General features: G+C 39.2%; 1 protein-coding gene across 1 annotated transcript; it reads right to left on the bottom strand.

Annotated features, from left to right (window-relative positions):
• Positions 1–1,434: 1,434 nt before the first annotated feature.
• CAPZA1 (capping protein (actin filament) muscle Z-line, alpha 1) lies at positions 1,435–8,109 on the bottom strand (the record flags this gene model as incomplete). The annotated part of the gene is made up of 9 exons (XM_009575181.1): positions 1,435–2,508; positions 3,082–3,144; positions 3,781–3,852; positions 4,350–4,428; positions 4,878–4,957; positions 5,373–5,579; positions 6,833–6,896; positions 7,734–7,785; positions 8,046–8,109. Coding segments are annotated over 9 exons (822 nt in total), but the record flags the coding sequence as incomplete, so codon positions are not given.
• Positions 8,110–12,752: the final 4,643 nt, after the last annotated feature.

Here is a 12,752-nt window from a genome sequence, read left to right on the forward strand (position 1 = left end):
GATGGCTTTAAGGATTAGAATGCCTCTGGGCATGTGTCACCACTGGGCTGGCACTTGCTTAGTGCCCCAGTGGTGGTAAGTCACACCAAGTGTTGCTTTTCCAAGGAAGAAATAGGAGCTGGGAAGGGGCTAGGCCCGGGATAGCTGAGCCTGCTGTAGAGAAGGCTGGTGGGGGAGAAGGGCCAGGAGGCAGGCAGGGAATGAGTCGGCCTAAAGGATGATTAGCTAAAGATTTGGAGAAGGACAAAGAGATAGAAACGGTCTTAAGGCTGGAACAAGTGGCGGTGAACTACTTGCAGTGTAACTAATCCAGGACGGGAAAGACTAGCCTTGAGGCAGATAAAAGCTCTGTTGTATGCACAGCCTTATCTTGGGCCCCCGCTTCAGCTTCACATTCTTGGAATTGCTGCAGTGCTTGTCTGGATGGGACTACAGCCGCAGACCACAGCACCTTAGGTGCTTGTCCACATAACCTTTCATCTCCTCTAGGCACTGCAGCCAGGGAGGAAACCCTTTCTACAAACACTGCTGGCAGAAGCACTGTCCTTGAGGAGCTCTTTGCACAGCGGCGTGCAAATCCTCCAGAAGACAGTCCTGCTTTGTCCAGTGCACCCGGCGTAGGACGCGTCCAGCAGTTAGTGTTCCGCAAGCTGAGCAGAAGAGGTGAGGTAGGTGTAACAGTAAGACACAGATGATGAGTGGAATAGCCTTGTCCGCTATGTTTTCCTGGGGTAAAGTGCTTCATTAGAGCTGTGTGACTGTTTTTCTCTTAATTTGAAAGTTCTTAGCCCTCCAGTTCCCTGGTCTGCATACCAGGATGGGAGCATCACCTGTGAGTTTGCAAGCGATACCACCCCTGCTTTCAGGCTGTTTCAGGTCCCTGTAGGACCTGCCTTCATCAGGAGCTAACAGAAGTAAGACCATGAAAGAACAGACACAAATGGCTTTAAAACAAAGACCGGTGTAATTCTACTAGACTGTTTGATACAGAGGATGCCTGCAGGATGAATGGTCAGTCTCAACAGCAAATACAAATATATTTTATTTAGACAAAACTTCTCACAAAGGACAGACACACTTGTTTTGTGGTAATACTGTGCAAAACTTTAAGTCTAATGCACAGGCAGTCCCATCCCTACCTTCCCAACCCCTTTCTTTGTGTATTTAAAAATAGGAAGACACTAGCCAGTTTAAAAACCAGAACCTACAAGAAGGCCCAGTGATAACCAAGTGCAAACACAGCAAAGTGAGTTTACCAAAGGGGTTTCATTTTGCAGCGAATCCATGTTCCGAGTTCTGACTGAGAAAGGCATATGCATGCCCCTTCAACCTCCCCTTAAGAGAAACTGGTAGGACTGCTATTTTTGATTTTACAGAAAAACAAAGTAATATAGAGCAGGCATTTAGAGAGCAATGAAGAGATTAATTCCAAAATCCCCTTTAAGTATAACAAGAAACTGGCCACAATTGAGACAAAACGGAAAGGTTTTTTTCTCTCACTTTGGTGCAAGTTTATTTATTTTGTACACTATCCATTCATACACCTGTGATACAAATTCTATGAACCTGCCACAAAGCATTAAAGCACAACATACCTATTATTCTGTAGACATTTGCATTTTTAGTCACTATCCAGCCTACATGGATCAGCAGTGATTCAACACAGGAACTTGTAGTTCTGTAAAAATGCAGATGTCTGATAACCGTACATACATGAGGGAGGGGAGAGCAAAAATGTTCACTTTTAGGGAACATGGCTCAAATCTTCAGATTTAAAAAAAAAAAAAATCTATTGCGTCCCTGGAAGAGCTGGCTGCGTAGGGATTTCTGTAAAGGATCTTGTAAACTCATTTTATATAGTAAAATCTAGGCCTAGAGGCTTTTTGCTTTGTGGAGGTCAGTAATAAGGATACATGAGGACTCGCTGTCTTTTGCATTTATTATATCTTGCAGCATAGCGCCTTGAGCTGTTGGCAGATTTGACAAACTTACTGGAGTACCTGGAGTGCTGTATACGGGTGAAGGGAATGCTCTGCACCCTCAGCTGTATTTATAATAGGGCTTTTCCAGCTAGGAAGTTTTCCAACCAGTACAATCAGTGACTGAAAAGCTATACTTCTGAACCATGAATGTGGTTTAATTAAAATGACCTATCAGTAAATGCAGTCACAACAGGAAGTTTATGTGGCAGGAAACACAAAACACAAAGACAACGCTATTTGTTCCACAGTTCTCTCTGAGGCTAGAAAACCTGTTAACTTTGAAAGCCCTAGAAAAATGCTGCACTGGTCTAGAAACCATCTACTTGGCATAGGACCACATTTGTTTTTTGCACACAAACATTTCATAAATCTCCTCATTTCCACATTAAGCATTCTGCATTTCTTTGCCAATCTTGTAGCTGAGGATTTTGTTCCAGTCGATCTTGGTGCGGGTGACGGGTAGCTGCCGACGTAAGGCTTTGAAAGTGGTGTCTGACATAGTCTGGTAGTTTTCACTGATTGCTGTCTGCAATGGCAAGTAGATTCAGTTACAGCAGTAATAAGGTACCTTGAAAAAGCATGACTCAGTATTAAAGCCACAAAACCCTTTCTACAAGGCGAAGGCACACTATTAACTAAATTAATAATGCAGTCACTGGTGTGTGTGCAAGTAAAAAGGTTTCTATTAAACTCCCCTGTGAGTAGCGGGCTGCTTAGGTGTTTCACTGACTTATCTGTGTTGAATCTCCTTGCACACAGGCTGGGACAACATATAAAGCTGCCACACGCATTTCCTCTTCAGTATTTTTAACTGTCACAGAGGAAAACATTTAGACTTGCCCACTCCCTTTCCATGCTTGTTCCAGGCATCATTTGTAACCCTTTAAAATAACGATACAGCAAACTTGATTATTAATTACACATAGCTTTACAACTATATTCTTTAAACAGATACTACTGCCCTTTTCTAAGTAATTCTTACAGTCAATACTAGACTCAGCCAGAACCAGAATTAGAGGTCAATTTTCCATGTTTCCATTAACTGTAAATGGAAACTGACATGATTCCGTAGTATTTATTTAACAACAACTGATCTTACCTGGTACTCGTTTTCTGCATTTTCTATTATCTTAATAAATTCCTTAGCAGTCTGGACATCACTCTACAAAGGAGAAAAATAAATTTTTCTATGTTTAAGAGCAACTTACAAAAGTTACACAACAGATTTCTTCTCAAATGATAGGCTGAGTATAGATGAAGTGGATAACACCAGCAGCTTCCGCCTCATATTTGTAGCTGGGTTCCTTTTACTCACGAAGGCTGTCTCAGTGAGGTTCAAGATAGAGGTTATGTATTGGCTAGAGCTTGTGCTCCAAACTGAAACAGGACTGCACCCTAGTGAGCAAAAGGGAAGTAGACCTGCATGGTACAGATTAGAGATTTTGTGACTGTTGCTCCCTCTACTGTACTACAGGACTTCTTATTTCCCTTAGTACACTGCTCTTACTGTTCGTTTCCCTTGCATATAGACAGAAAAGCATATTCTGCCCTCTTTAACTGAAACTCGTAAGATAAGCTTTCCAATAGAGACTTTACTTTCTAATACAGTCTAACTTCAAGCAATTGAGAATCTGGGTTTCCCACGTAACTCTAAACGCTACAACTACACTGACTAGTCACTCTAAAATTGCATTACTTTAAAGTCAAGAGAATTTAGTCACAGAAGTGTATGCTGCACACAATGTTTAAGAAATAAAATAGCTGCTTTATAATAAAAAAAATCTTTTAGCATACTTACTGAAACCTGTACAGAGTCCTGGATATCTTTATGACTAACCAGTTGAACATTGCCATCTTCGTAATAGTGAACCTGAACAAAGAGACAAAATGCAGGTTATCACTAACACTCATTTTATAATCCCTAGAGCCCCCAAATGCTACCAGAATGGCACAACAGCATTGTTGTGCCAGTCTTCTCTGCTTACGTGGAGACTAAAAGCAGGATGGGTTTTCTAAAAGGTTTCATTCTTTGTCAAGACTGTTCAAGATTATGTTAATGCAGTAAACGCCTAGAGTTGAAATAAGAGCAATTATAAAAGAATTCATGGTATAGGTTTTAGCCCTATAAAGTGAAGCAGACTTGGAGGCATATAGGGTAATGCTATATAATAGACCACAGGCCAGACTGTAGATGATGTCCGAAACACTAGTTTTAAGAATTAATTTCTTGAATTGTATAATTTAATAGCTTCTTGACTTGAGAAGGACATCTCAGCTGTATTTCAGCATCTCATTCTGAGTCGAATGCATTGGCGTAATAGAAGCACAATGCAGCTTCTCCTGTTATTGCGAGAAAAAGTAACTCACCTGGATCTTGAGCACTGCAGCCACTTGAGCTGTTGGTGGTGTGATGGTAAACTTCCATTCTGATCTCCACCGACCATTCCTAAAAACAATCAAAGCATGAAAACTGTATTTCCAAAAAGCTCTAACAACAAAAACAACCAAATTAACAAGAGCAAGTTGTTTCTGCTGTCCTCTTATGACCCATATTACAGTGCCTTATATGGCATTGAATTAAATTTCTGAAGCACAGCTGAATACAACGCAGCTTCAGTACAGACTAGCTCCAGTGCACTTGTGCTCTGGAATATGTAAGGGGGTATCTATCTAGCCCTGCTAAGGCCTTTCTCTCTGGATAGGTCATTAAGCCACACCGAAGGCTTTAGGGAAGTGCCAAGGGGGCTGCAAGGAAAATGGACTACTGAATGAGAAGCGGAACTTCTTGGGAAGCCCAAGACTACTTGCCCTTCAGACTGTGTCAGAAGACATAGAGGATGGGTTTGTTTGAGGACTAGTAAAGGAAGAAAATACACTATGTTGAAATAGTCTTACCAGAAGTTTTTGGGCTGGAACTGGTGGCTCTCAATACAGGCAATAATTGTCTGCTGCCCATCTATAGATTTACCATAAACCTGTATTTAGAAAAAGAGTTAAAAAGGCCCAAGAACTGAGGAAAGCCATTCTTAATTTCTGTTCTTGGCAGCATTGTGGAGGCTTGCTATTGTGGTATCTCACTGGGAACATGTACCACTAATTACATTGTCCAACACCTCCATTTGCACATATGTGCACATAATGCCTCCTTTTTATTAACTGCAGGTGTTAAGGTGCTTGGCAGTCATGACTATGAAAAATAATGCTTATACATCTTTACCACTGTGTGCATACCAAGATATTTGCACTCTCTCTGGAACTTGTTATTCCAAAGTTAGCAAAAACGCTAGTGAGGATGGAAAATTCAAACAGCACTGCCCAGCACAAAGACCACTCAAGATACTGACTGGCATGGAGCAAGGAACTTTCAGTGAAACAAGATGGATACTCAACAGTACAGAAGCCATTGGGGTAATGATCTTTCACATAAGCTCTCAATGCACTGTCACAGGCATCCCTCCATTGTTTTAAAGCTGATTCTGTGTCCTCAGGCTGGGGGTCACTTGCTTCTTTCCTTAAATGATCAAACTTAAAAGAAAGTTTGTTTCTTGGGTCTAAAAATCTGCCATTGCCCAGATCACCATGTTCTGTGATTAAGACCTGTAAAAGAAGTTGAAATTAAGATACACTCATGCTGCTGTAAACGTGCTGGTTTGCATTTTTCCCTGACTATTTGAATAGATATCAATGTTTCAATAGATTCTTACATTGAGCTATAATATCACATAAAGAAACAAGGATTTTCAGTAATAATTTCAACTAAGAGTAGTTGTAGTGAGGCTGTAGGTAAACTCTCTGCTCTTCACAGTAATACTGCACTTAGTCTTCTGTCCCACAAATGGCTGTATTATAATAGTGTATATATTGAGCTTAAAGTTGGGCATCCTTACAATACAAACAGGTGGTTTTGCTTTTAAAGTTATTTTTGCTGTTTTCCTTCCCCATTTCTAAAGGAAACAAAGAATTTTACTCTGGAATTTACCATTTATTGTCATGTTCCATGTTGCAATAGCTCTCCTTCTGGTGAAGAAGGGTATATAGATGTGGCTACTTCCAATATACACAAACTAAAGTACACAGCAAAGCAGCACTGTACCTTCCCTCTCCTTTGTCTTATTCACCATAATTCTCTGGGTTCCCAAACATCAACTTTATTATTTTTGTTGCAGGTTGTACTGTAACTTTCTTTTGTCAAAGCTATTTCTATGGACAGCCCTCTTAAAAATATCTGCCTCCCATGAACATATCTGGGATACCAGAAAAGCTAGGTCAGTACTTGATTCGGAGAATAGAACAGATGGTCGGGCCAGCTTTCTATCTTCTGTAGGACTTGCTGCTTGTTCTCAAAAAAAAAAAAAATTTGTTTTGCTGGCATAGACTGGATAGTATTAGATTAGTATCATCAAAGATACAATATGTTTTCTAGGGTAGCTAGGAATGGATTAAAAATGCAGAAAATGAAGAAAAAAAAAAATTAAGAATCTACTATCGATTGTGAGTAGGAACTGTAAGCAGGTAGCAACATAAGGATTTGTAAGTGAGCTTTAAATAAACAGTAATCTTTAATCATTCATGCTCCAAGTAGAATTCCAGTGACTTCAGCATGGAGCTTTACTTAAGGAACAATGAATTAGAGTTACTAGGTAGTATCAGACAATACTTTAAGAGAACATTTCACCTATGCTTCTTCTGTAAGAACAAAAGTTTGGTAATATAATAATGTGTGGGGGAAAGAGGAGAGGCGGTAACTTGTGAGTAGAATGAAACTAGTCAACATGTTGATGAAACAATATTTTTATTGTTTTTGCACAGCGTAGTAATACAAACCTCAAGTGTAAAAAGTTTTCTCTTACCTGATCATCATACCCTTCTATCTTCACCGGAGTGAACTGATCCATGTTATACTGTGCAAATGCACTGTTAAGAATTAAAAGAACATGAGCTTTAGCTGTACATGCACATTTATTTTGACTCAAGAATAAGTACATGGTGTGACTTATATTACAGAAAACTTCAACTTAATTTGGTAAATAATACACACGAGCACTCTTAAAGGATTTTTCAATACCTTTTATTGATGATAGCTATAAAAACCCAGGTCTAAAGCCAGGTTTATTTAGTGATGACCAGGAAAGTACAGAGTTCAAAAGTAGAACATCAGGCAGCCTGGGGGAATATGAGCAAGCCAAGGCAAAACAGGAACACCCCAGCTACAATTTAGACAGCAGCAAGGTAAACAAATGAGTAGACTAATATTTACAACAATTTTCTTATGTAAAGACCTGCTGACTGACATGTCACCTAGCTTGAAGTAAAATCTTAGCATCAAAAAGCTTGTATGCATAACCTTTAAGCACCTTTTGATGAGACTGTGCAAGTAAACAAGATATTTTGAAAGCTTTTTTTTTGAGGGCAATTCTTTTTCTAAACTTCAGCTAAGGATTACTCAGTATTTCAGGCTTCACTTGCTTTACAAATCATGCTTCAACAAGATCAGACATTAGCAGAGTTAAACTTTTTGGCAGAGTGCCTTCCTGTCAGTTTTATACAGTCTCTACAGCACACATTCCAATTTAGGGCTTTTAAAAAGAATCATCCATGCCTTCCATTATGTATTTTGTTGGGGGGATGAAGAATTACAGAAGATTGTTCTCAATACAACAAATGGCTGGCTTTGTCACAGAATGATGAGTGTAAGAAAAGATATGCATCTCTGATGGTAATTTGACTTGTGTTTGAAATATTAGTACTTACTGTGCTGCTCCTTCCCTGAGAAGATTGTCATTGTTGAGCAATAATCGGACATCTGGAAAAGAGAGTGTTCAGGTAGGTTATTGGATTTTTTTGATTAAATGTTTCTCTTTATGCATTTCAATTTCAACTGTACAAATGCAAACATTAAAATGATTAAATAATTTCATTAAGCATATGTAGTCACAGAATGACAGCATGCTTTTCCCTCACAACTTCTTAACCTTAAAAGCAGTATGTTGTGACAGAGCCTTAGACTTATAATAGATGAAATGTGAAGAAAACACCACTGATCATTTTTCCTTATTTACTTACCATTGAATACTTCATTGAATTCTCCAGGGGGTGCATGAGTGATGAATTTTGCAGCTATACGCACCTACAATGAAGCAGAAAAGTAATTAAACTAAAGACAAAAGATAAATTTACTGAGTTCCTACATACTGCAACCTACACTGAAGTAATTCACCAACAAAACCAACTCTGACAGTGATAGGAAGTGCCAGATTTAGGGAGAAATCTAGGCATGCATTGTCAAAATGGAAATAGTCAGTCTTGTAAAACCAGATTTTTCTCAGTGTCACTGAGCAGAAGAATTCCAAATGTACTTAGGAAGAAGTGCAAACTTCACATGGGCACCTGTAAAAATGTGAACTGTTCAACCTGCATAGTACTAACCTATTTAAAGAATATGAATGCTGGCTAGCCACTCTTCTTGGTGACATTCTTAAACAATGTTTTTTCCTGATCCTTGCTAGTAATCAGAAACCTAAATGCCAAGGTATATAAAGAATAAGAAATCAGTGCAGTATAAGTGACACTGTAACTAGATGGTAACCTACAGCACAACCACATAGCTGAGGAGTGTCTGATATATTGCAAGACACACTGATTCCCTGTGATGCAACTTGTTTGTCGCTGATGACTGGCTGAAGGAGATGCCACTGCTTCACAGGAAACAGCGTGTGAAGGATGAGAGGTTGATCCCTCTAGAAATGGAGCAGTAAATCAATTACATCAACTGCCATGGGACTGCTTCCAGAGTTAATTATGCCTCACGGATTTTGAAAAGCCACTGATGTGCTCAGAGTGCAGAAGGGGTATGGAGATACAATGTAAAAAGCTGGGAACAGACAGAAACGGGGGAGGTGATGGAAAGCGCCAGAACAAACTGAGAAGTCAGACAGAGCCTCCAAAGGAAGCCATCCACATTTCAGCAGGTGATTTTTTCTTTTCCCCCCCTTGATCCTCTAATGCTGCCCTGGTCACTTCTAACTGTGAGCTGTAGACACACCACCTGTGCCATTCTGTGGCATGTTACTCCTCTTATCCTGAAGTAGTATTTTATTGGAAACTGTACTGTAGTCCAGACCTGAAGCATCACAGTAGTAGAAGAACTAAGGCATGTGGAACTGTGAATGATACAATAAATAACTGAAAAGGCCAACTGTAAAGAAAATACCTGAATGTCTGCAACCTTTGAAGCTGGAAAAGAAAACCCCATTCTCTTCTAAAAAATAATAAAACTGCACTGTGATCTGAAATCCAATATACATGTCTTGGATTGTTAGAATTCAGGTGGTCTAGATATTGATTCTATTGAAATTAGTAAGAGTTTATGGTTTTCATAATCAAATCTTCTATGTTTTTTACAGGACCAAAGGGAATAGAATCATCTTGGAAGACTTGAAACAGGAAATGTCACAAAATTAAGCCTCTCCCTTAGAATAATAAAAACGTCACATTTCTTCCAATAAGCATAGCTAATGAAGCTGTGCAATAAGCCTTTCTTGCTCAACTAGACATTTATTGAATATGACTGCAGAACAGTGCTCATTACAACTCTGATTACTTTTTCTACTTTTCATTGAGCAGTAAAACAAAGGAGTGTGTATATATCCAACTACTTCAGCTGAATTATTGCCAGAGCTGGAAATAACTTGCTTCTCTCAACAGTCTTCCTTGTTTTAATCAGAAATTGTTTTTTGTATTGTTTGTAGCATAATGATGTAAAGCAAGCCATAAAAGGAAATAAACACCTTTCCGAACAAAGGGTATACTGCCTTATTCCAACAGTATCAAGTAACAACTCTGCCTTAACTGGATTGAGCTTTAGATAAAAACAGATCATTTTCCAAATTAGCATCTATTTAAAAAAAAATATACATTCTTTATACCTTAAATAATTATGCAATATAAATGAAAAACTAAAAAGTCTGTAACTTGTGTAATTGATACAATACAGAATGTCAAACCATTTTCTCCTGATTTTCTGCTTTTTAGATAAGGTTGGAAAGTATACAGCAATCCTAAAAAAGTAGCTCTGTCTGAAAATTTTCACTATTTAAAGAACTGTAATTAGGACACATTGCTGCCATAATCTTGTTAGATTTCACTTTCAGAAACTTGGATGGTGATGAAGATAACCTAGCAGTAATTAAGAGGGACATTGCTGCTTTATATCCTCTGTGGACTTTGCTGAGAGCCAGCCCTAAACGGGTGAAAGACTTCTGAAATGATACCATGTGCTTTTCTAAGAAAGCGGAAGTGTAAGCACTAGTACGGGTATATCAGACCGTGCTAAAGTGCTTACAAATATGTACTGCTTTATGCCATGATGCCTTTCAGTGGGAGGATTACACTAGAATACATCCTGCAAAGTAACTCCCCAGATGAACAGATTCCCTTTTATAAGGTGCTTCAAAATATGGCAAAAAAAGGCCCCTAAAAAGCCATAAAATTTAGTATCTTATAAATTTATGCAACAATGTTGTGGCTGCAGAATTGTACTGTACATGGAACCCTCATAAAAGGGACCACTGTTTTAATAGGTTGACTTTCAGATCAGTGGATTCTCAGAAACAGATCCTCATGAAAAAAACAAATATTACAGGAGAGATTTTTACAGTCTTCCACTTGGAAGGATGAAGAAAATTAAATCAACACAGAAAGGACTCTGCATTTCAATCAAATGTTGTCACAAAACCAGCCATAAACAAAGCAAACACTGCAAATGAAAAGTGTTCACTTTTATAAAGTATCCCTAGCCCTGCCTTTCTTGTTGAGCAATAAAATACAAAGCATTTAAGTTAAACTATTGAGATCAGGAGTGGAGTGCAGAAAACAGGCTGCGGAGTAATTAATTCTAAATATCAAGCATTTGAATTGCTGTTCGTTTTTAGAGTTGACTTGTTTCAAACTGGTGTCAGCACAGTGGCAGGATGTTCGTTTGCAGAAGCTCAAAAATACGCCTTTCTGCAAACCGACCTACTTCCTGGCCATCATTGCCATTCCAGGTAGCTCGCAGCATGCTAGCAAAACGAACTTCCCATTTCTAAAATGGGGAAAGTGTCTGAGAGGGAAGCTGCTCAACCATTAGTTTAAGCTGGCAAAATGGCAGCAGAATGAACTTAAGTAGACAATGGGATACATTGCAGTAGACTTTAAACTAAAATGAATCCCCTAGCTTACCTGAAATATGCCTATAGAGAATAAAGAAGTGAGGCTTGGGGGGGTGGAATGAATTAATTTTGTTGCTTTATTGATTTTTTTGCTTCTTTGCTTTATTTTAAAGCACTGGCAAACTCAGACTTAAAAAAGGAAACATATGTAAAAGTTCTAGACCTATCTGAATGGTTTTAAAATGGATACTACAGCACATCTTTGCTGCATGTTTCTTTTTCAGATCCTTGCTTAACATTATCCTTTTCTATCTGTGCTAGGCATGGAGCTACTTTAAATTGAATCGAGGATGCCTGAGCCAGGACATGAAGTAGAATGTAGGCTCCAATTTCAAGCAAAATCCCATCTATTCCACCAAAGAAAGTACTTGGGCACACATAGTACTGAAAGGCCTCTTCCTGAAGGACCCGCAAGTGCTTTGAAAGAACTGGAGGCTTCAGTTGAATGCAGTGGGAGGGGGAGAAAAAAGCCTAGTGACCCCAGGTTCTTGCAACACTGACTCATTCCCAGAGTAAATGGCTAGCCTAGGTGCAGCCTACAAACAGGGACTCCAGTTCTCCTTCCAGCTCTGTTAAGGACTTGCTAGATTACCAAGGGCAATCTGCTTCACCTCCTTCGCTCTCAAACCTGTACCACCATAACCCCCAACATAATAGAGCTTTACTTTTGTTTTAATTTTCACACCAAATGTAACAATGCCTTTGATTTTAGGAGTTCAAATGAAATTCAGCCAAATGACATACAGAAAAATATTTTATGCGGCACTGGATAGACTTCAGTAATGTGCTAAAGACCATATGAATTCTGTTCTGGAATACTCATTTCCAACAATGCTCATGTGATCTAAAATATTAACTAAAGGATGAATTGCACCTTTAAAGCTCCATCTGCTTGTTTCACAATGAATGTCACTGTAATGAAGCTGAAATTGGCAGTTTAAGGGAAAAATGAAAGCAGGCTCCAAACTGTAGGATCCTTGAAAATCTATGAGCCTTAATGCCCCACTTCAGAACGTTAAAGAACAAAGCAAAAAGCTATGTGTAATATTTTTATGATGTAAGGAGGAGTAGCGGTGGATTTTTTAAGTACCGTTTGTAGGTAACTAGCGCCTATAGACTTGCAGAAAAGGCTATGTGTTAATTTGTTACATGAAACTCAGGGCTGCTTGTAAGACTGTCATTTTTCCACATTCCTACGCAAGAGGAACAATCTGTTCATTTCTCCATTTCCTAAAATAAATATTCGTCAGTTTGCTCCTGCTTAGTCCCCTCCCCCCAGTATAATTTGTAGGACCTACATCAAAGTTTCTGTCAGCAGCTAGGGCAAGCAGAAAACGTGAAAACACGCTCTGAAGGTGTTTTGGAACTGAATAGGTTCCACCTTTTAAAGACGCTGCTAACTTTGTGGACCTGGGAGAAGAAAGCCGAAGAGCAGAAAAGATATTTTCACGCACAAAGACGCGCCGAGGCACCTCAGCTGCACCCAGGCAATAAGGAAATCGAAACGCAAAGCGTTGCGCTGGTAAGTAACCACTGATCCCTGGCCGGCCGGCCTCTCACC

This window comes from Fulmarus glacialis, unplaced genomic scaffold (assembly GCF_000690835.1).
Source record: "Fulmarus glacialis isolate BGI_N327 unplaced genomic scaffold, ASM69083v1 scaffold12113, whole genome shotgun sequence".
NCBI classification, from domain to species: Eukaryota; Metazoa; Chordata; class Aves; order Procellariiformes; family Procellariidae; genus Fulmarus; species Fulmarus glacialis.